We start from the raw sequence: 20191 nt of genomic DNA, 5'->3' as shown, positions 1-20191 counted from the left end.
TGAGACAGAAGGATCATCTGAACTCAGCAGGTTGAGGCTGTGGTGGCCATGACCGTGCCACTGTACTCCAGCCTGGGCAACAGTGTGAGACTCCAACTCAAAAAAAAAAAAAATAGCTTATACTTCGAGAAATACTTTTCTTAATTCCATGCAAGATTATATTTAATATATTACAGTAAGAAAAAATAGAATTAAATAATACATAAAGAACTTCAATGTGCAAAAGTTAATTATAGAAGGCAAGGGCTAAAGAATACTTACTTTTCTGAATCCTTAATATGAAAATCAGACATATTTTAAGCTAAATTGTCATTACTTATGGAAAACAATCTATGGAGGAGTACACCACTGTGAATTTCTGATTTTCCCAGGACTTAGACTGGGAGAGAATTATTGATATCATTCAAATAGGAGCCATGTGACTAAGAATTTATTACATCTGGTTGAAACCTTCCCCTGTGATGGAATACCCTCTTCTCCCTCTGGTGACCCTGCTTGCCCCAAAAAGAGCATATGCTGTGGTGTGTAGAGAATACATGAGGCAGGATGTTGAAGCAGTAGGGCTTCTTATGAAACACATCCAGCATTTTGCTGTGCATCTCCCAGTCCAGAGATCTTCTAACTAGAGTAAAATCAGGAGTCTTGATTTCTACCACTTCGGCAGACAGAAGAAAATTGACTCTGAAACAAGTGCCACACCCTCTGTAGGTGGACTTGGAGCCCAGAGTCAGTCACTCTCTCACCCACACAGCAGCACTGCAGTGTCGGTGACAATACCCTTGCTTCTTCTTTCTTCCACCTCTCTTCTCTTCCTCAATGTCAGAATAGATGCAATGTTTTAAAGGAGATGGTGTGGGCTCCGGGTCTTTCTCTGGGATCCAGAGATGATCTGCATCTTAAGGTGATTCAATAATTCAATACTAATTAGGTAAAAACCAATACTGGAAGAGAAAAACACCTAAAGTGAAACATTTTGAGATCTGTGGGCTAGAGTGATAAGCGTTGCAGGCAGGAGAACACAGGATAGAAAACATCTTGACCTGGAGCCAATAAATGATACTCAGCAATTGACTCACTTATAGTCTAGTAATGCTTTATAGCTTCCTAATAATTCAACACCATATTCCATTCAGGGATTACAATAACTTGTGAAAGAGACAGGGCAAATATTATGTTTACTTTACAGAAATATAATGAGTTTGCCTAGGGTCACAAATGGTACAAATGGAACACAAAATGTCACAAATAACCGTCCAAATGTAACCCGTGTCTCAGTCTCCTGACTCATGGTTTAGATATTTCTGACAACGTCAAATTCTAAATGTAGTGATGTTTCTGGTTATCCCTTAAAAATTGTACATGTGAAGCCAGGCACAGTGGCTCATGCCTGTAATCCCAGCACTTTGGGAGACCTCATAGGGAGGACCACTTGAGTCCAGGAGTTCAGGCCTGGGCAACATAGTGAGACCTCCCATCTCTACATAAATATACATTTTTAAAATTAGCCAGGCCTGGCAGCGTGCACCTGTAGTTCCAGCTACTCAGGAGGTTGAGGGTAGGAGGATTGCTTGATCCTAGGAGTTCGAGGCTGCCTTGAGTTATGACCATGCCACTGAACTCCAGCCTGGACAATAGAGCAAGATTCTGTTTCTCAAAAAAAAAAAAAAAAAAAAAATTATGCATATACCTATACATATATATTTAGTATGTATATGTGCATGCAGATATACTTTTCTCAGTATAAATTATGTACTCATTGCAGAAACACTGACAAGAGAATAAAGAAGAAAATGTACCCCATCACATAAATACTATTACCATTGACAACCTGAAATACATGTGGCACAGAAAACTGTTATTACTCGGCCAGTAATACACTGGAGGGGGGATGGGAAAGCTGGTCATTTTTTTTTTTAATGGAATGATCTGTGCTAGTTCAAAGTTAAGGTTCCACTCCTAGAATATTTATGCCAAGTATGTTCAGAATTTGGTATGTTTTCTTGGAAGTCTAGTGAAATTTTGCTGCGAGCAGGAAGATTTCACTTTATTTCATTGGGCTGGGTAAATTTGAGAAACACTGCTAAAATGATTTCACAAGTTTGGCTTCTAGAAGCATTTGACTACATTTCTTTCCTTTAAACTACTTGGTAGACTCTTAAATTCCTATATTACGGCTCACCTCTTCAGAACTTTGGCTTTCTAAATACAAAGTGCTTGCTAATTTCACACTCAAGAGACCATTGTGTCCTTTCTGTCCTCTCATCTTCTGTAACATACCTGGCTCCTGGTTAACCAGTTAACTATCCCATGAGATCCTGCCAAGTCATCTCATTTTCTCTCCTCTCCCTCCCAAAATTCATTTTCTCTCTTACCTTGGCTACTTCAAGTTGAGAGATAGAAAAACAAAGATAAGGTTTCTCAAACATCTTAAGTTATCTCATTTTCAACTATTTGTGTAACCCTAAGTGAGTTACTTCACTCTTTTGAACCTCATTGTTGTCTTCTTTCAAATGAAGAGTCTGGCTTAGATTATTTTTAAGTTCCTCTCAAACCCATGCCAGTGTGTGAGTTTCTAATAACCTTGACCTCCAGAATAAACTGCACTTCAAAGGTGAGTTCTTTTAGCTTGAATTAATTTGTTCATACTTTCATTCATTCTTTTATATATTCACTCAGTGAATATTTACTCAATATCTACTAAAAACTGGGGTCCATGAGTCTGGCAAACAATAGGGCATCCCTGGCATCAAGAAGCTTAGCCCTGCTGATGGGGTAATGGCGTGGAGTAAGTTTCATCTGAAGAAAAATTTAATTATGGTTATAAGAAAAACAAGATTTATTATACCATATACATTTAATTATGGTTATCAGAAAAACAAGATTTATTATACCATATACATTTAATTATGGTTATCAGAAAAACAAGATTTATTATACCATATACATTTTTATTTATTGTAGTTCATTGTTATATCCCAATGATAAAATATAGATGATGATACTTCCAATATTAATTTTTAACATTCATGTATAATTATCTTTTGTTGTTTTTCTACAAGAAATGCACAGATATCAGAAAAAATTTATTTTGAGGTCTTTTGTAGTATATTATTGATAAATTGTTGCATATTATTAATTCACGGGTCTGATATAATGAGTGGTGACAGGAATACATCTTGGCTGTGATAAAATGTACTCCTGCTTAAGTTACATTAACCTTCCTTCAAGAGGGATTTCTGAGTTGTGCTTCTTACAGTTTTTAGGAAATTCATGATATCGGTGCCTCCAGTTCCTTTGTTTTCCAATCCTGAAGGCTCTCTTGACTGCTGGCTTGCCGGAATCACAATGTACTTAGTGACTATTTGCAGATGGTAGCTCCTTAGTGAGACCAACGCTCTTACACAGGCATCATAAGCCTCTTGCAGGCCAGGATCCCCTTTTGAGAGGACAAACTCACGGACTGAAGGACCTGATTCTAATGAGCGTAGAAAGTGCTGGTGAGCTGGTGGCATATATGTTCTCATATCCTGGAGGAACTCTGCAGCAGATTCTAAAGGAACAAGAGAAAGATGAGGGAACAGAGAGGACAAAGCATTCCCTGATCCAGAGAGAGGCAGAGGGAGGTCAGATGGTGTGGGAGATCACCAACTAACACCACACAGGGGTCACTGAGGTCAAGGCCATCTTATGTGAAAGCTAATGTCTAGTTATTAGTCTTGCTGCTAGCAATAGTAATTCTTGTAAAATATCGTTAATTCTGAAAGCCAAATGAGCTAAATTCCTTCTTTCATCGTAAAACATTTTGTTTGTACTTCCTTTCTCATTTTCTACTATAGTTGATCATTCCAAGAAGCTGATGATATAGACAGGGTATATATAATCTGTACCTGACAGATTATGACACTAAGTCTAAGAGAGTTTGTTTTATTTTTTATTTTTATTTTTTTGTAGAGACAAGGTCTCACTATGTTGCCCAGGCTGATCTAGAACTCCTGAGTTCAAGTGATTCTCCTGCCTCAGCCTCCCAAAGTGCTGGGATTATGGGTATGAGTCACAACACAGGCGATCATTTTAAAATAAGAGATAGAATTAAGAAAAAAAACCATATTTTTACCCAGTCCAGTACTTTCCCCTTTTACTGTTAAGTAGAAGTATAAGGAAACAGAGAAAAGTAGAAGGAAGTTCTTCCTGGAGCTTCTTCCTATCTTCCTTCAAAGCCCCTAGAAAGAATATACTGAGTGTGGTTCATCTTTAAACTTTGGTTCAGTAACTGTTCTGGCTGTTGGGGCCACAGGACAGTGAACAAGAGTGAGGCCCAGTCTCTCTTGTCACTGAGGTCTCTATTTCCCCAACTCTTGCTCTCAGCCGTGACTCATTTGCAGATGAATCTGATCACACATTTTCAGGACATGTGATACTGGCATCACCAGAGTCAATTCAACTTTAATTACATGTTCATATCTCAAGATGGAGAGAACGACGAACTTGGGAGCAGGTCAAGCTCTGCCACTTTCTAACTGGCTAACAAGGTGCCAATCACTGATCTTCTTTTAAGTTTCTGCATCTTTTTTTTAGATGAGAAAATATAGTTTATTTAGAAAGTAAATTAAGAGAGAAGCAATAGAAGATTCACCTTTCCAAGGTAGGAGAGAGGACCACAGCTTAGAAAACAGGGTGGGGGCCATAGCTCAAAGAGTACATGGCCACAACAGAGTTTAGTGAAGCAATGGTCAGTTTCTGCATCTTGGCTTTGAAAATGGGATGATGGCAACAGATCCCTGCTTCACTGATTCTTCTAAAAGCATCAGAGAAGCTCAGGTGAGATCCCAGTGGCAGGGTGCCTTTTAGATATCAAAATGCTGTGATATTCATGTAAGCGATAATTATTTTTTGTCATCCTCCACTCACCTCCACTAGCACTCTGCTGGATGCCCAGCAGGACATCAAAGCACTGGAAGATGCTGCTTTGGGCGGCGCTGCCCCCCGCGAACTTTTTTGGAGTGTCCCAGACCCCCTTATACAGCAAACCCTCTGACAGCTGGGGGTTGCCTTTCCAGCTAAGACAGGAAAGAAAGACAAAAATTATGCTTTGGATTGACTGCCAATTTTCAGACAGCACAAATCTTGCATTAGAGGTGATCGAAGGTGACAGGAGATGGATTTCATGATTCTTTTTGCACATCTCCTTCCCCCACTCATTTTCATTTATGAGAGAAATAGTATAATTCTGAGCATTTTGGGCATAAATATTCTAGGAAGGGAATATTATCTTTGCACTGGCACAGATCATTTCATTAAAAAAAAAATGACTTGCTTTCCCATTCCCTCTCCAGTGCATGACTGGCCAAGTAATCAAGTAGTAACAGACAGAACAATCTAGTTTTCTGTGCCACATGTATTTCAGGATATGAATTGTTATCTAAATCCAACAGAGTAACAGGGACCACCAAAGAGAGTTTGGTGTGTTTTGTGTGTTAATTGAGAGTAAACAAATTAAAGTATATGACTACATACCCAGACAAATATATGCGAAGAACGTTGAAAAACAGCTTTGGGTCCACATGCTCTGTGAAAAGATAGAATGTGTTTAATTAAGCAGCATCAGAGATATACAGAGAAATCAAAGTGTTGTGTACAGCTGATAGGGGATTTCAGTATGGCCTGCAGGAAAGGCATTAGGTCAATCCACGCAGAACAAACCCCCATGGACACATGCTCACTCTCCTGCTCTCTCCTAGGAGGCCAGTTCAACTTTGTCAACATTTATTTAGCACTACTTTATGTACTTCCTGTCAAAACAGATACAGTGTTTACATAAAGAAAAACAAACCCAAACTACAAAATGGAAACAAAAGACCCAGAAGCTCTACGGACCACACGCCGGGTCTCCTCCTTATTAGATATGAAAGTCTAGCTCCTTACCAAGGACCAATCAGCAGTAACTCAAAACCCAGAGATGAATAGTCATATGTTTGTTAAGTTCATTCAGTAGAGCAGATTTCCTTTTGCAAATGACTGCTTATGCACTTCTTGTTTCTTGCAGTTTTTTAACTATCAATTTTGTGACAACTTTTGGGCTCAGTGACTTTTCTGTGTTGTTTCTTAGTTAACTTGTGAAAAAGCAGTATTATCAAAGTGCACTTATACAAGCGGAAGCTACATTTTTCAGAATGTAAACCTGCTTCACATTTAGCGAGTTTCTCCATGGTTTTTAGTGGGAGACAAGAAAGCTCCTTAAAGAGATTAACCTTGGGGTTCAATCTTTATTACCTATATAACCTTAAAGGATTTATCTTATCTCTTTGAATTTAGATTCCCTGTAAAATAGAGTAATAAAACCTACCACATAGAACACACAATGATTTTGTGAGATAAAACACCTAGAGCAAAACACATACATGAGTGACAATTGCTTTTTTCTTTCCTTTTTGTAGTAATTCTACACCGTAGACAATCAGAAACATTTGACTGTCAGTCTAGAATATTGTAGAGCATACAATACTTGCCATGAATTTGGCGAAACTCTTCAAGAGCTTTGTTCAGGCAAGAAGCTATATCCTGCAGTGCCTCTTGCAAAAGATCCAGGTCCTGCTGTTGCACTGCATTGAATATAATGGGAATTATCTTAAAAGAAAAAAAAAAGACAAATGTTGAAGATTTCCTAGAACTAAACATTGATATAGAATAAAATTCTCCCAAGTCTTAATCCCTAAATTAAATTTGGGATTTTGCATTTTTTTCCTAAGATGAGTACCCTATTTGATTAATTTCCATATGTATATATGTGTGCATACATGTATATACATATAATTTCACAAATATATGGTATATATACACACATCATATATATATGCAAATATATGTTCCTGTATATGTATATACATAACACAGAGGGTGCCAAAAATATTGTAATACTCAATATATACCAATAACAAAAGATGCATGCAAGTCACGTTTGCCTTCTGCAATTACAAGAGGTGCTCAAAGCAGTTACCATCAGTATCCAGACACTTCTGATTATGGTGAACTAAAAGTAATACATAGATAACATATTTTAAAATGTATATCCTCTTTTTGTATACACACACACACACACACCAGTCTGGGCATGGTGGCTCACACCTGTAATTCTAGCACTCTGAAGGTCGAGGCAAGAGGATTACTTGAGCCCAGGAGTTTCAGACCAGTCTAGGCCACACATTGAGACCTTGCTTCTACAACAAATCTAAAAAATTATCCAGGCATGGTGGCATGCATCTGTAGTAACAGCTACTCGAGAGGCAGAGGCAGAAGGATCACTTGAGCCCAGAAAGTTGAGGCTATATAGTGAGCCATGATTATGCCACTGCACTCCAGCTTGGGTGACAGAGTGAGAACTTTACTCAAAAAAAAAAAAAAAAGAAAGAAAGAAAAGAAAATACACACACACATAAGCTTTAATTTGTTTTCATTAACTTAACATGTAATTTAGAGCTATCTACATAGTTATATAGTTTTCATTTCTACTTATAATAGTGAAAACCTATATATTAGAGTTCCAATGCCAAATTTTCTTGAACATTTTTATTTCTTACATGGGCTTCAAATTTGATTCTGAATATATGTCTCTTAATTTTATGTTTTAGGTGATATATAAAAATATTTATGTCTACCAGATAGATGATCCCTTATCCCCAATTAAATGAACTGGTACTAGTGGGCGTGGTGGCTCACGCTTGTTATTGAAACATTTTGGGAGGTGGAGGTGAGAGGATTGCCTGAGTCCAGGAGTTCGAGAGATGTTATCTCTAAAATAAATCAAAAAATTAGCTGGGTGTGGTGGCACACCCTTGTAGTTCCAGCTGCAGTGGCTGTGAGCATGTCACTGCACTCCAGCCTGGGTGATAGAGTGAAACTCCAACTCAAAAAAAAGAATAAATAAATAAAATAAAAATATGATCTGATGCTGTATTTGTTTAGGATGAAGTTAATTCATGCTTAATATAGTTCAGTTATTAAGTGATTGCTCTGCTTTTGTAAATTAACAAACACATTTTCAACTATGGATAGATTTACCTTGATTGCAGAAGCAGCTGCAATTTCGACCAATAGAGAAACCAGGAAGAATCCTTTACTGCAGCTTCCACCAGGAAATGAGAACAAAATATCCATGTTCCTAAGAAAATCAGTCAAGGAAGGCAAGAAGTTTAGCAAAACTTATGGTATATTTGTTGAGGACCTTATAGTTTTCAAGCATTTTTATTTATCCTATTTTATTTCAAGATAATTTTGTGAGAATTTTCTCCATTGTGTTGGGATTTTTAAGACTCACCTGTTAGGTACATTGTCTAAGATCATATAATTAATAGTAAGTAGAATAAACTGAGACTTGAAATTTCACTTCAGAACTTGAACGGGAAATTCCCAAGATAGTTCTGCTTTGATTAACTCATTAACTTTTTGCAGGTGATAAATTACCATAGACATATACACAATTTTTATAAAGCTATCTGTGTGGTAGAGTTTTAAGAGGAAGTCTTTTTGTTTAAATAAATGTATTCATATTTTTATCTGTGAATTTAATTCATTTTCTCAGTGGTTCATTTGCTTTACAAATAAATTGACTGGGAAATACAAATAATGGCTAGACTATTTTTCTCTTCTATTGATGTTTTGGCATTGGTGCATATCTATGAGTTTTGTGGTGGTTAAATTCCTGGTTTCTGAAGTCAGACCACTTCTGAACTTACTTGCTGTCTGACCTTGAGCAGGATATGTCATCTACCTCTGACTCATGTTCTCATCTGTAACATGGGACTGACCAATGATGTCATCCTCCTGTTTAAAAAAATCTTCCAATTCTCTTTTATTTTAAGATCCTGTCTAAACTCCTTATCATAGCCAATAAAGTCCCACACAATCTTTTAAAAAAATATTTCTTCATCTTTTTCCTATACTGTTATTTTCATCATTCATTATTTATCAGTGACATGAGCCATCCTTCCTCTCTGATAATGACCAAGATTCTTGTCACTTCAGGACCTCACACTTGCTGTTTCCTCCATATGAACATTCTCAACTTTTCACTCTTGAGGACTCAGCGTAAAGAACTTGTTTCAGGAATTCCCATTCACCTCTTTTATTTAATTATACAATTTTCATATATCTCCTTTTCTCTCCACTAGTCTAGATTCAGTGGAGCAGGCTCATACAGAAAATATTTACCTTAGTATTCCCATCTCTTAGTCCAGATTTAGTATATAGGTCAAAAGTAGTAAGAACTGGGTCAAAAAGAACTGGTTTGTATATCTTATTGACACATGAAACTAGTTCTGGACACCAAAGTCATTAAGTCATAGATACACATATGTATGTACATTTTGTATTTCTGCATATTAATTACATATGGATGTGCACAAGAAGTATTTTGTATATATCTATAGCTATGATATCAAATAGACGCAGTCATAACACAGTCATAAACATAATCTAAGGATTGGAGTTTTTAGGTCTTTACTTAAATTAATTTTTTCCTGAATTAAAGCAATAATTTCAAAAAAGCATTTGGAGTATATTGGTAAACCTACATTCACTTGGAATACAAGATAATTATTAGAAAAAATAAGAATAAAATACTTACTCATAAGTCATCGGTCTTATGAAAACAACCATGAAGCAGTGGGCCAATTGGAAGAGGGAGAGAAAAATAACCAATTTTAAATCAAATCAAAAGATTTGGAGTTACTATTATTAGATGATCTATCAGAGGTAAGATGTAGTCAGGTAAAAAATAAATGTATACACATTTCTTAAGCAGGCCTTGAAAGCATTTAACTTAATAACTTGTAAGTGAAATAAAAATTAAAAATGCAAAGAGTACACAAGGATAGTCAAAACTAGTTGTTACTAATGAGAAACTTTCTAGATCAAATTCTCCCATTTGGGTGTCTTTCCATTTGTAGAATACTACTCTTCAGGCACACACTCAGAGCTATGGGGCACTTTAATTTTCTTGTCCCTTTATTGAAGCAGGTCCCATTGCTAAATTGGTAAAAGAGGCCTAGATTCCAAACAGGATTCTCTGCAAACCAAGACATTGCTGCCTCTACTGCTGAAGATGTGTTGGCTATTAGCTGCAACTGGCTAATTAAACATGAAATTAGTAAAACTCAAAAACATGTTAATCAGAGGAATCCAGGCACAAAAAAGTACGTATTCTATGGCTTCATTGATATGAATCCCACTGGCTAAATAAACTAATTTTTGGTAAGACAAATGAGAATATATTTACTTATGGCAGGGAAGGGAATTAAGTAGAAAGAGACCCAAAAGCATATTTTGAGGTAATAAAAGATTTTGTATCTTGCTTAAGATGGTGGGTATATGAATGTATGCAATAATCAAATTCAAACAGAAAGTTTACAATGTATGTATTTTACTGTAGGCTAACAATACACCTCTCTCCTATGTGTACAAAATACTTGTAGTTCCAAGCACTGCAGTGTAAGTCTATACTCAAGAAGAGAGAAGAAAACTGTGCTGCCAAAAATTAAACCAACAGATAACTTCCTTTTGATTTAAATAACATGCACTCCATAAATTCCTATTATAATCACAGTTTACATACCCATTGGGATCCTTTTTCTTCCAGTTTGCCAACACACAATCTGCGTAAACCAGAATGGGAGGCAGTCCCAGCTTCTCAGAGAGTTTGCAGTAAGGAATAGCAATATTGCTTGGCAAGACCTAATCAAAACACGATATTTAGTTCTCATCATTCAAGTCTCCTACCTTTCCTTCTGCTTCCTGGGTAACAAAAAGTGAGCTGTCCTGTATAAGGGCACTTTGAAGCCAAACCAATGTAGTTTTTTTTCCTCCTTGTTTCGCAGATAAAATTGTTAAAAATTTATATTTTGGATGTGGGTTGATGTGGTGATTATTAGATCATAAAGGGATTTAAAAAGGCACAGAGTAAGAACAAAAGTTGCATCTTTGACTTTCTTTGGAGTTATTTTCGCTCATTCATTCATCTGTTCATCCCATGAATATTTGTCAATCATTTTTTCAATGCAAGATACCACAGTATCCACTAGCAATAAAAAGATAAAATCAATAGTCTCTTGGCCGGGCTTGGTGGCTCAGCCTGCAATCCCAGCACTTTGGGAGATCGAGGAGAGTGGCTTGCCTGAGTCCACAGGTTTGAGACTAGCCCCAGCAACTTGGCAAGACATCGTCTCTACAATAAATCAAAAACTAGCTGGGCATGGTAGCGCGCGTGCCTGTCATTCTGGCTACTTAGAAGACTGAGGTAGAAGGATTGCCCGGGCCCAGCAGGTCAACATTGGGGTGGCTGTGAGCGTGCATGCCACTGCATTCCAGCCTGGGAGACGGAGTGACACTCCAACTCAAAAAAAAAAAAAATCAATTATCTCAAAGATGCCTAAAGTCTTTGTAACTATGACTCTTGGATATGATATATAATGTTAAGTATAGACAGATTGCTGCCCTTAAAGCATAGTGCTCTTTCTCCTGGATGAGGGTTTATTTATGTATTTATTTATTTAAAGAAAACTTCACAAAAGAATGACAGGGCTTGGCCCTGAAGACTCATGAGCTGAAGAAGGAATTTCCTTTTTTCCTTGCTTTGTATTTTCATGCAGAAATAGATTAATTGGGATGATACCTTTGGCTAAACTGAGTGCTTTCACTCCTTCATCCTCAGAGAAGGAGTAGAAGTTCATCTAATTGTGGAGTTTGGAAGTGAAACTACAGCTCTGCCCCTTTTCTCCTCAACTGTTCTTTTTTCTCAACCTGGTAATTGTAGAATTGTACCCTGTTCAGCCACACAGTAGAACTCTTAGGTAAAACACCAACTACCTTTGTCAAACACTAAAAGCTTTCATGAAATGGCAGAAGCTTCCTCTGGAATCTGTTTTATCCTTTTGTGATTTATAGGTCAGACAGACACAGTTTTATGTGATTAGGATTGACAAATATGGGATGACAAATAAACTGGCATATTGCGTGGCATATGTACATGCTGAAAAAAATCCATTGTTTATCTGAAATTCAAATTTAATTGGGTCTTCTGTGTCTTTTTCTGCTTAATCTGGCAACCCTATATGGATAGGAAAACAGGAGCTTTAGTTGCATTACTGGATAAATAACGAACAGAGGTCAGTAGATTTTACATTTTATTTGACATCTTCTATTTATCTGCCCTATGCCAATCCCTAGGAAGAGGTTACTGGAAATTTCTTTTGGTTGAATTTAGAGTCAAATTGGTGTCAAACCTAAGTTATAATGGCTATGTGCTTTTATAATCACTACTTTTATTCAAGCATGAGACTATGGCTAATATATAAATGTATCCATATAAAGTACATATAAATAAACATATGATATGGCACTGTTTTAAAACCAAAGTTATCTAATGCTGATAAAAGTAAAATGAAACCAATATGACCTTCTGTGTTGACAGATGTCAGGTAGCACTTAGGCATTAACTAAGGAGAGCTATAAAATGTTCATACCTTTCAAAAGTCATCAGAGAAAAATGATTTCTGTTCAAAGATGTTTATTATAATGTTATTGACAATAGTGAAATATTAAAAATAAGCAAATAATTTATCAATTAGAGGCTCTAGTAAGTAAGCGAATTGTTCAGAAACTCAGTAAAATTTAGAATCATTTCAAATGACTAGAATAGCTGGGTTCAGTGGCTCAAGCCTGTAATCCCAGCACTTTGGGAGGCTGAGGTGAGAGGATTGCCTGAGCTCAGGGGTTCAAGACCAGTCTGGGCAACGTGTTGAGAACTCAACTCCACAATAAATTTTTAAAAATTAGCCAGGCTTGGTGGCGTGCGCCTGTAGTTCCAGCTACTTGGGAGGTTGAGACGGAAGGATCACCCGAGCCCAGCAGGTCGAGGCTGTGGAAGTCATGAGCATGCCACTGTACTCTAGCCTGACAGAGTGAGACTCCAACTCAAAACAACAGCAACAAAAAGATTAGAATGATAGCGCGGTAACAAAAAATTGCCTTCAATTATGTTAAAGAAGTGTGCCTAGCTACTTGCACTGGTCAGAGCAAGTGTGCAATATAAGTAAAAGACCAAAAATATAATAATAACAGTTGACATGTTAAGCCAGTGAATGTTCTTTTTTCTTATTTTTTGTGAGTTAAACTTTGCAAAATGCAGTTATAATACTTTTAGAAAAAAATTTACATTGAATGTAAATTGGATGAAAATCTGTCATGTAACATAAGAAATATTAGAAAATCTTCAAACCTTACGGACATCTCCATCACCTCGATCCCACACGTATGCCATGGTGATGTACCCCAGAACAAGATGTGCAAGGCGCTGTAACTTGTGTCCTTCAAGGTCATCAATGCTGAGCATAGGTAACTGAGAATAAATGGAGAGATTGACTCAAATCAATCCTGGCGATGTTTTAGACTTCAAAACCAATTGAAAAACATTAGGATGCTATACAAGAAGAAGACAAATATAATATATATTTCAAACCTTCTCAACTTCTGCTCGAAGTTGGCCAGACTCAATCAGCTCAGACAGATGTTTAACAATGAAAATCCAGGCATCATACTTATCAGGTAGCATTTCCTTGAAAAAAAAAAATCTTTATTATTTAAGTAGCAGTAACTGTGAAATTGTTTTGGTTTCTAGCTTATTGTCTGCCTTGCCTCTAAATCTTTTGTGCAGTGTTACCCTGATACACACTTACTTACCTGTCTAGAAACACCTGCCCTTGCCTGGCCACTTGTGAATGCAGGGCTAAACCTCCGTGCTCCCCTCTTCCTCTCTCTTCGGGCACTCCCATCTGCCCCTTTTTCAAATTTCACCTCAAAACTTCCACTAAAATTTTTCTGACTATTCAACACACAAATCTCCTTCATTATAAATCCCATGGATTATGTATTTTCATCCTGTTAAACAACTTACTATGTGCTACTTTTTTTCTTGGCTAGATTTCCATTTCCTTGAATGGAAGAAAAATGAGATATAGGCTTGGAGTGGTGGTTCATGCTTGTAATCTCAACACTTTGGTTGACCGAGGCAGGAGCGTAGCTGAAGCCCAAGATTTCAAGACTAGACTGACCAACATAGTAAGACCTCATCTCTACAAAAAATTAGTGGGCATCTTGGTGTGTGCCTTGTAGTTCCAGCTACTGAGAAGTCTGAGATAGAAGGATCACTTGCGCTCAGGAGGTCAAGCCTGTGGTGAGCCATGACTGTGCCACTGCATTCCAACCTAAACGATAGAGTAAGACCCTAACTCAAAAAAAAGAAAAGAAAAATGAGATGCATTAAATGAGATTTATTAAATGTCAATAGTGAATCCAGCACTCTGCTTAATAATTTCATATATATATTTATCATTTAGTACTTGTAATGGCCCAGGCTCTTTGAGATAAATAAGGAAACCCAGGCTCAGACAGTTTACATAACTTCTTTTTTTGCATATGTAGTTTATTATAATTTAAGCATAAGTGTTTCCAGCTTTCACAATTCATGTTCTTTTTACATTTTACTACCCAATCGCAAGGATTGTATCATGCTTTTAATTTTATAGCTCTTGCACTATCTGGCACATAGTACTGGACATATAGCTGGTACTGTATATATACATGTTGATTGCCTACTTTGGTTTCATTATAGGCTTGTTTTTTTTGTTTTTGTTTTTGTTTTTTGCCCAAAGTGCAAATGAAATCCAAATAAAAGCGTCTCTCTGGAGCTTACAATATTCATAATCTCATCTCAGGGGGAAAAATACAAACAAAAGATCTAACCGGGCTTAGTGGCTCAGCCTGTAATCCTGTGCCTTTGGGAGGCTGTGGTGAGTGGATTGCCTGAGCCCGCGGGTTTGAGACCCGCCTGAGCAACTTGGCGAGACTTCATCTCTACAATAAATCAAAAAATCAGTCGGGCGTGGTAGCGCACGCCTGTAATTCCGGCTATTCGGAAGGCTGAGGTGGAAGGATGGCCGGAGCCCTGCAGGTTGAGTGCAGGCCGGAAGCAGCCACTGCACTCCAGTCTGGGCGACAGAGTGAGACTCCAATTCAAAAACCAACCAACAAACAAACAAAAGATCTAGGCAATATCCTGTACGAGATAGAGGTCCTTGAGCAACTTTTCAAATACCCTGTTTCTATGCCTCCTCCACAAGGCGTCCATAGGAGTGGAGGAGGCACACCCATAAAGTCATCAATGCTGAACCCTAGGAACTGAATGCAAAAAGAGAGATTAAGTCAAATCAATATGGGTGAGCTTTTAAGCTTCAAAATAAAGGAAACATTATGAATAACTATAAAACAAGAAGATAAATATAAAATTCAAACATTTTAAACATCTGCATGTAATAGTCCTGTCTTAATCAGTTAGGGCAGGGTTTTACTAAGCAAAAATCCAGACAGCACACTTCACTAGATAGCCATTTTTCTTGCTCTTAATTTTTCTTTTTGACCACACAAAAGCTGGGCTCTAATGCTTTGAGTAATAAATGTAATACATGATTTTGGTTTTTTGTGCTGTTCTGTATTTCATTACATAGCCCACTTGATCTTTCAGTTGTTACGGTTTCCTCCAAATAACAGAAGTACATTTTTGTCATGTACCATGATTAGTATTTTATTTGGCAGAATTTTCAACAAATGTACAATTCAATCAATACTGTGCTCCTGGTTCAAAGTATCCCTAATTAGTATAATAATTAGTAAAGAATAACACAGAGGATCACTTAAATTCTGCTAGATTACGGAATGTATTTTGTGTATATAGGGAATCAGAAGATATGTTTTCTTTTGGAATAGGAACTGAGAGATTATTAGAGATGAAACAAGCATTTTTGATCTCATAATTTCTAGGAAAGGTCTGTAGTGAAGAACTAAGAGTAGCCCTTAATTTTTTTTCATGTTTCCAGACACTGAATCTAACTTTTTCAGCATCTTGCCTAGAAGGAGGATTTTTCAAGTAAGCAAGGAAGAGTTTTGTTCGGTTTCTCTTTAGGTCTTGTTTTAGCCTTTGGGATTTCTTCTAGAGGTATTCACAATTACCATGGTCATTGCATTTTTAAGAGAATTGACTCTTTGAAGAGAGAAAAAAATTTGATATGAAGTTTAGTAAATTCTGAAAAAGTTGGTTTTATTGTACCATTGATAAGCACATCCTTGAAGTCACCCTAACCTGGCATTAGTGTGTATATGGGGTAAGGTGTGCTAAGGCAGAGAGCAAGTTTGAATATTATTGATTTGCACGTATAAAGTAAACTAGGTGCTTTCGGCAATAAACCTAAAGCATACTCTTCATTTTGTTAAATTAACTTAACAATCTAAAAAGGAAAATTATATTGATAGAAAGGGGTTGTTTTAGATTTGCAAGTATCACCCAAGCTATTTACAGGATTTTATTTCTAAACACAGGTTGGAATCTCCAATAAAAAATTATTTTCTATATTTAAAGGTGCTCTCTAGAGTGTGGACTATGTTTGAGCTATGAACAAATAAAAATATACTAGTCTACAGAATTGTTACAACATGTAACTGGTTCATAGAAATCCTCTTCTACAATTTCAGGTAGCTTGTTAAACCCAAGAGTAAAAAGAAAAAAAAAAAAAAACCGTTGTGATCTCTTCTATTAAGAGAGGCAGTACAGCAGAATCATAACAGAATGGTTTTAAGATCATGGACCCCAGAGCCAGACTGCTTTGGCTCATACCTGCCTCTGATACTTGCTAGCTGTGTTTGATAATTACTTAAATTCAGCATGCCTTATATTTTTCATAAGGAAAATGAGGATAATGACACACATACCTTTTAGGATAGTTGTGAGAATAGAAAGGGTTAATACTTGTCAATTGCTTAGAAAAATGCTCAGAGTTTGATAATTAAAATACTGATGATAAATTGTTTTACATGGCATTCATTAGAAAACAGATTGATAAAAATATTATTTTTAAAGCAAATATTTTCATCATATACCTTGCAATTTGTGGCTAAAGCATGCAAAAAAAAGAAGTACTTTACACTCTCACTTGAATCTTATGCTCAGTAAACAGCAAGCAATATTAATATAACACAAAAGTTGCTTGATGTGCCATTTAATAGACTCCATCAAATTAGGAAGACATATTTTGTACAACTTAAGATAATCAATAGAAAAAGAGGTTTCCCTTTGACTCATGCCCATTTTTTTGCTTTTTAAAAACACGCTCTAAAAATACAGTAATAATAAACTTATTTATGACTTCTATAGTGCAATTATTTTCTAGAACTAAAATACTTGCCCTAGTTTTCTTATGTCATCACTCTCCATATGCAAGTTAGGTAAATAAGATGTGCATAGATGACTACATTTCTAGGGAGAAAATTTTAGGAAAAGTTAAATAAGACACAGTTATTAAAATTCTGTCTCCAGTTTTGGCACTGTCTTATCTGTTTGTTTAGTAGAACTTACTGAATTACAGTAGTTCAGTAGGAGTTAACTTGTTCTGTTATGTAATGAGAAGAGACATGCATTTCCCCACATTTCAGTATTCTTTCTTACCAGTGGATTTGGCAGAGCAAAGCCCACATCTTCATCTATGTGATATTCTTCAGTGATTTTCCAAGAACTTTCCAAAGGGGATGCTTCAGCAAGTGCCATTGTTGCAGACTGCTTCTCTGGTGCCTTTCAGTCTCTGAAGAGTTGTAGAACATCTATTTATTACAGTTGTTGCTATAGCCAGTGACCACAACTATCACGTAGGCAGTGAGAAATGACTTCCACTTTTGGAATAGTTTCATTTTCTAGTTTCTTTATTTGCAATTTGATAACCCACAAAAGCATCTCTGTGAATCATATGAAGAAACTGAAAGGATATATTCCATATCAAATCACTAGGCGTATCATTTGCTTACTGCCATACAGGAACCCAGAAAGAGTCTGATGGGAAACACAAAGACTATGAAAACAGGTGAACAGGAAAGAACATTCTGCTTTATGAGAACTGTTAAATGTTTGAATTAAAAGAAAGAGTTTTACCATGACTCTAGTCCCAAACTATCATTTAGTTATTTGTCACTGGCTTTCTTTTAGGCTTCCAGGGTTCTTTGAAAAGATCAGTGTCTTGTTTCAGCAACCCAGAAATAAAATCTGTGATACACTGAACCCTTAGTCAGTGGCTCTGAAGTAGACAAAAAACAGAAGCACACGAAAAATTAGAAAGCTGGTAACTCCCCAACCCTCCATTTTTCTTATCTAGACTTTTATAATGTTCATAATGATACAGTTTTCTCCTATTCACATTCCTCCTTATTTTTTATTTTTTTGAGTTGGAATCTCACTCTGTCACCCTGGCTGGAGTGCAGTAGCACAGTCATGGTTCACCACAGGCTCAACCTCTTGGGCTCAGGTGATCCTTCTTCCTCAGCCTCCCAAGTAGCTGGGACTATGTGCAAGTGATACCACATCCGTTTAACTTTTTAATTTTTTGTGGAGATGAGGTCTTGCTATGTTGCCTAGGTTGGTCTTGAATGCCTAGTCTCAAGCAATCCTCTCTCCTCAGACTCCCAAAGTGCTGGCATTACAGGCTTGAGCAACTGTGCCCAGCCCAAATTACTAATAAGCAGCTTTTAGGAAGACCTTTGCTCATGTTAGCTGTATCTGACTGTGAGGGACCGATTTGAGAACAATCCTACACACTTTGTAATATGTTAAAAGTTGAAGCAAAGGATAAAATGCCTTTAAAATGTTTCCTTCAAAAAAACAAATGAAGACTGCATTTGGAAAAGGTTCAGTTTACATGCAAGTCTATGGTCATTTTAGAGGCATTGGCTTACATAACGCTGAAGCAAAAGTAGAAGCCGTGTTGTTCCTTTTGAAGATCAAAAGGAAAAGAGTAGGAGTTAGGGTTCAGTACATAAAAGTCAATGCACTTTTGTCACCCAGCTTATCAGTACTTGAAGTAAATTTTAATAGCCCATGGCTTTGGTCACATTCTAGAATAGCTCTCATGCCATTCCTCTCTATTACGTTGTGGCTTTATTATTATTATTTTTAAGAGGTAGTTTTATAAGAAAATGTTCTCTGAATAGGAAAGGCAAAGGAAATTGAAACCAAAATCACACAGCTAAGAGAATACAATGACTACACTTCTTTTAAATAAATGATTCATGAAGCTAGTACTTTTGAAACCACGCCTAAGAAAAACAAAACAAAAAGGAGGGCCTATCATATTGATGTAAAAGTCAAAAAAGTAACAACAAAATATTGAGAATTAGAAAATGTGTGGTTATGCCTGTGATTTTTCATTCTCTGTATCTGAGGTTTTTAGTAATGAGTAAAAGTGAAGACATGTAATAAAGTTTTAGATGATTTTGTCTTGGAAGAAACTCTCAAGATTGATTTATTAAGAAGGATAGTTTGATAAAAAAATTTTTGACTTTGTTTATCCAGCTACCTCACTAAATCTAGCTTACCCTTGACTTCAGAAACAATAAGCTTTACTGCCTCAATTGTCTCTCTACCTTTTTAATTCCATCAACCTTTGGTTTCCTTCGTACCTCTGAAACTACATTGGCAATTAATGCTGTCTTCAGTCACCTTTATTTTTCTTCAGCCATAGCTACATCTCCTTTAAAACAAACAAAAAGTAAACAAACAAAAACCCTTTCATATGGTTTTGGAAGAGCATCTTAAATTTATGATCTCATTTGGATTCCTTATCTTCCTGTTTAGCTTTTTTACCTGTGCCCAGGTCATTATACTAGAGAACTCCTGAGATCCAGAACTCAGCTTTTTGCACTATGTCCTCTTATATGTGAGACTTTATAGAAACCTGTCTCCCTTGTATGTATTACCTGCTTTGGTAGCTTGAATAAATTTTTCTCTAACATCTCAACCTGAATGTCCTGTTATCCAGTTTCATGGGGAACTGTATTGACATCAGTAATATAATGACAGGATTTGCAGAGGGATTTTTGTTCACAGCCATGATAAGCACAAGTGTATTTCCTCTTAATTTCCTCCAAAATACATCCAAATTCTCTTTACTATTGTTATGCTAATTTATAAAATGTAGCTTTATTTTTAAAAATTATCAATTAGCCGGGCTCGGTGGCTCAGCCTGTAATCCCACGCCTTTGGGAGGCTGAGGTGAGTGGATTGCCTGAGCCCGCGGGTTCGAGACCCGCCTGGGCAGCGAGACCTCATCTC

At 36.7% G+C, this 20191-nt stretch overlaps 1 protein-coding gene across 1 annotated transcript; it reads right to left on the bottom strand.

Moving 5' to 3' along the window:
* Positions 1–2951: 2951 nt before the first annotated feature.
* Positions 2952–17641, bottom strand: IDO1 (indoleamine 2,3-dioxygenase 1). The gene is made up of 10 exons (XM_008051636.1): positions 17543–17641; positions 13508–13603; positions 13268–13387; positions 10607–10725; positions 9620–9634; positions 8056–8155; positions 6507–6624; positions 5515–5566; positions 4911–5057; positions 2952–3561 (listed from the first exon to the last, which is right to left on the bottom strand). Exons 1-10 carry the CDS (start codon positions 17639–17641, stop codon positions 3213–3215), a joined length of 1215 nt encoding a protein of 404 aa, XP_008049827.1. The 3' UTR covers positions 2952–3212.
* Between the last annotated feature and the right edge of the window lie 2550 nt (positions 17642–20191).

Source organism: Carlito syrichta, unplaced genomic scaffold, assembly GCF_000164805.1.
Source record: "Carlito syrichta isolate Samal-C Ts95f unplaced genomic scaffold, Tarsius_syrichta-2.0.1 Scaffold213046, whole genome shotgun sequence".
In the NCBI taxonomy this organism is placed as follows: Eukaryota; Metazoa; Chordata; class Mammalia; order Primates; family Tarsiidae; genus Carlito; species Carlito syrichta.
The sequence above is the reverse complement of the archived record's forward strand: the minus strand, read 5'-3'. Positions and strand labels throughout refer to the sequence as shown.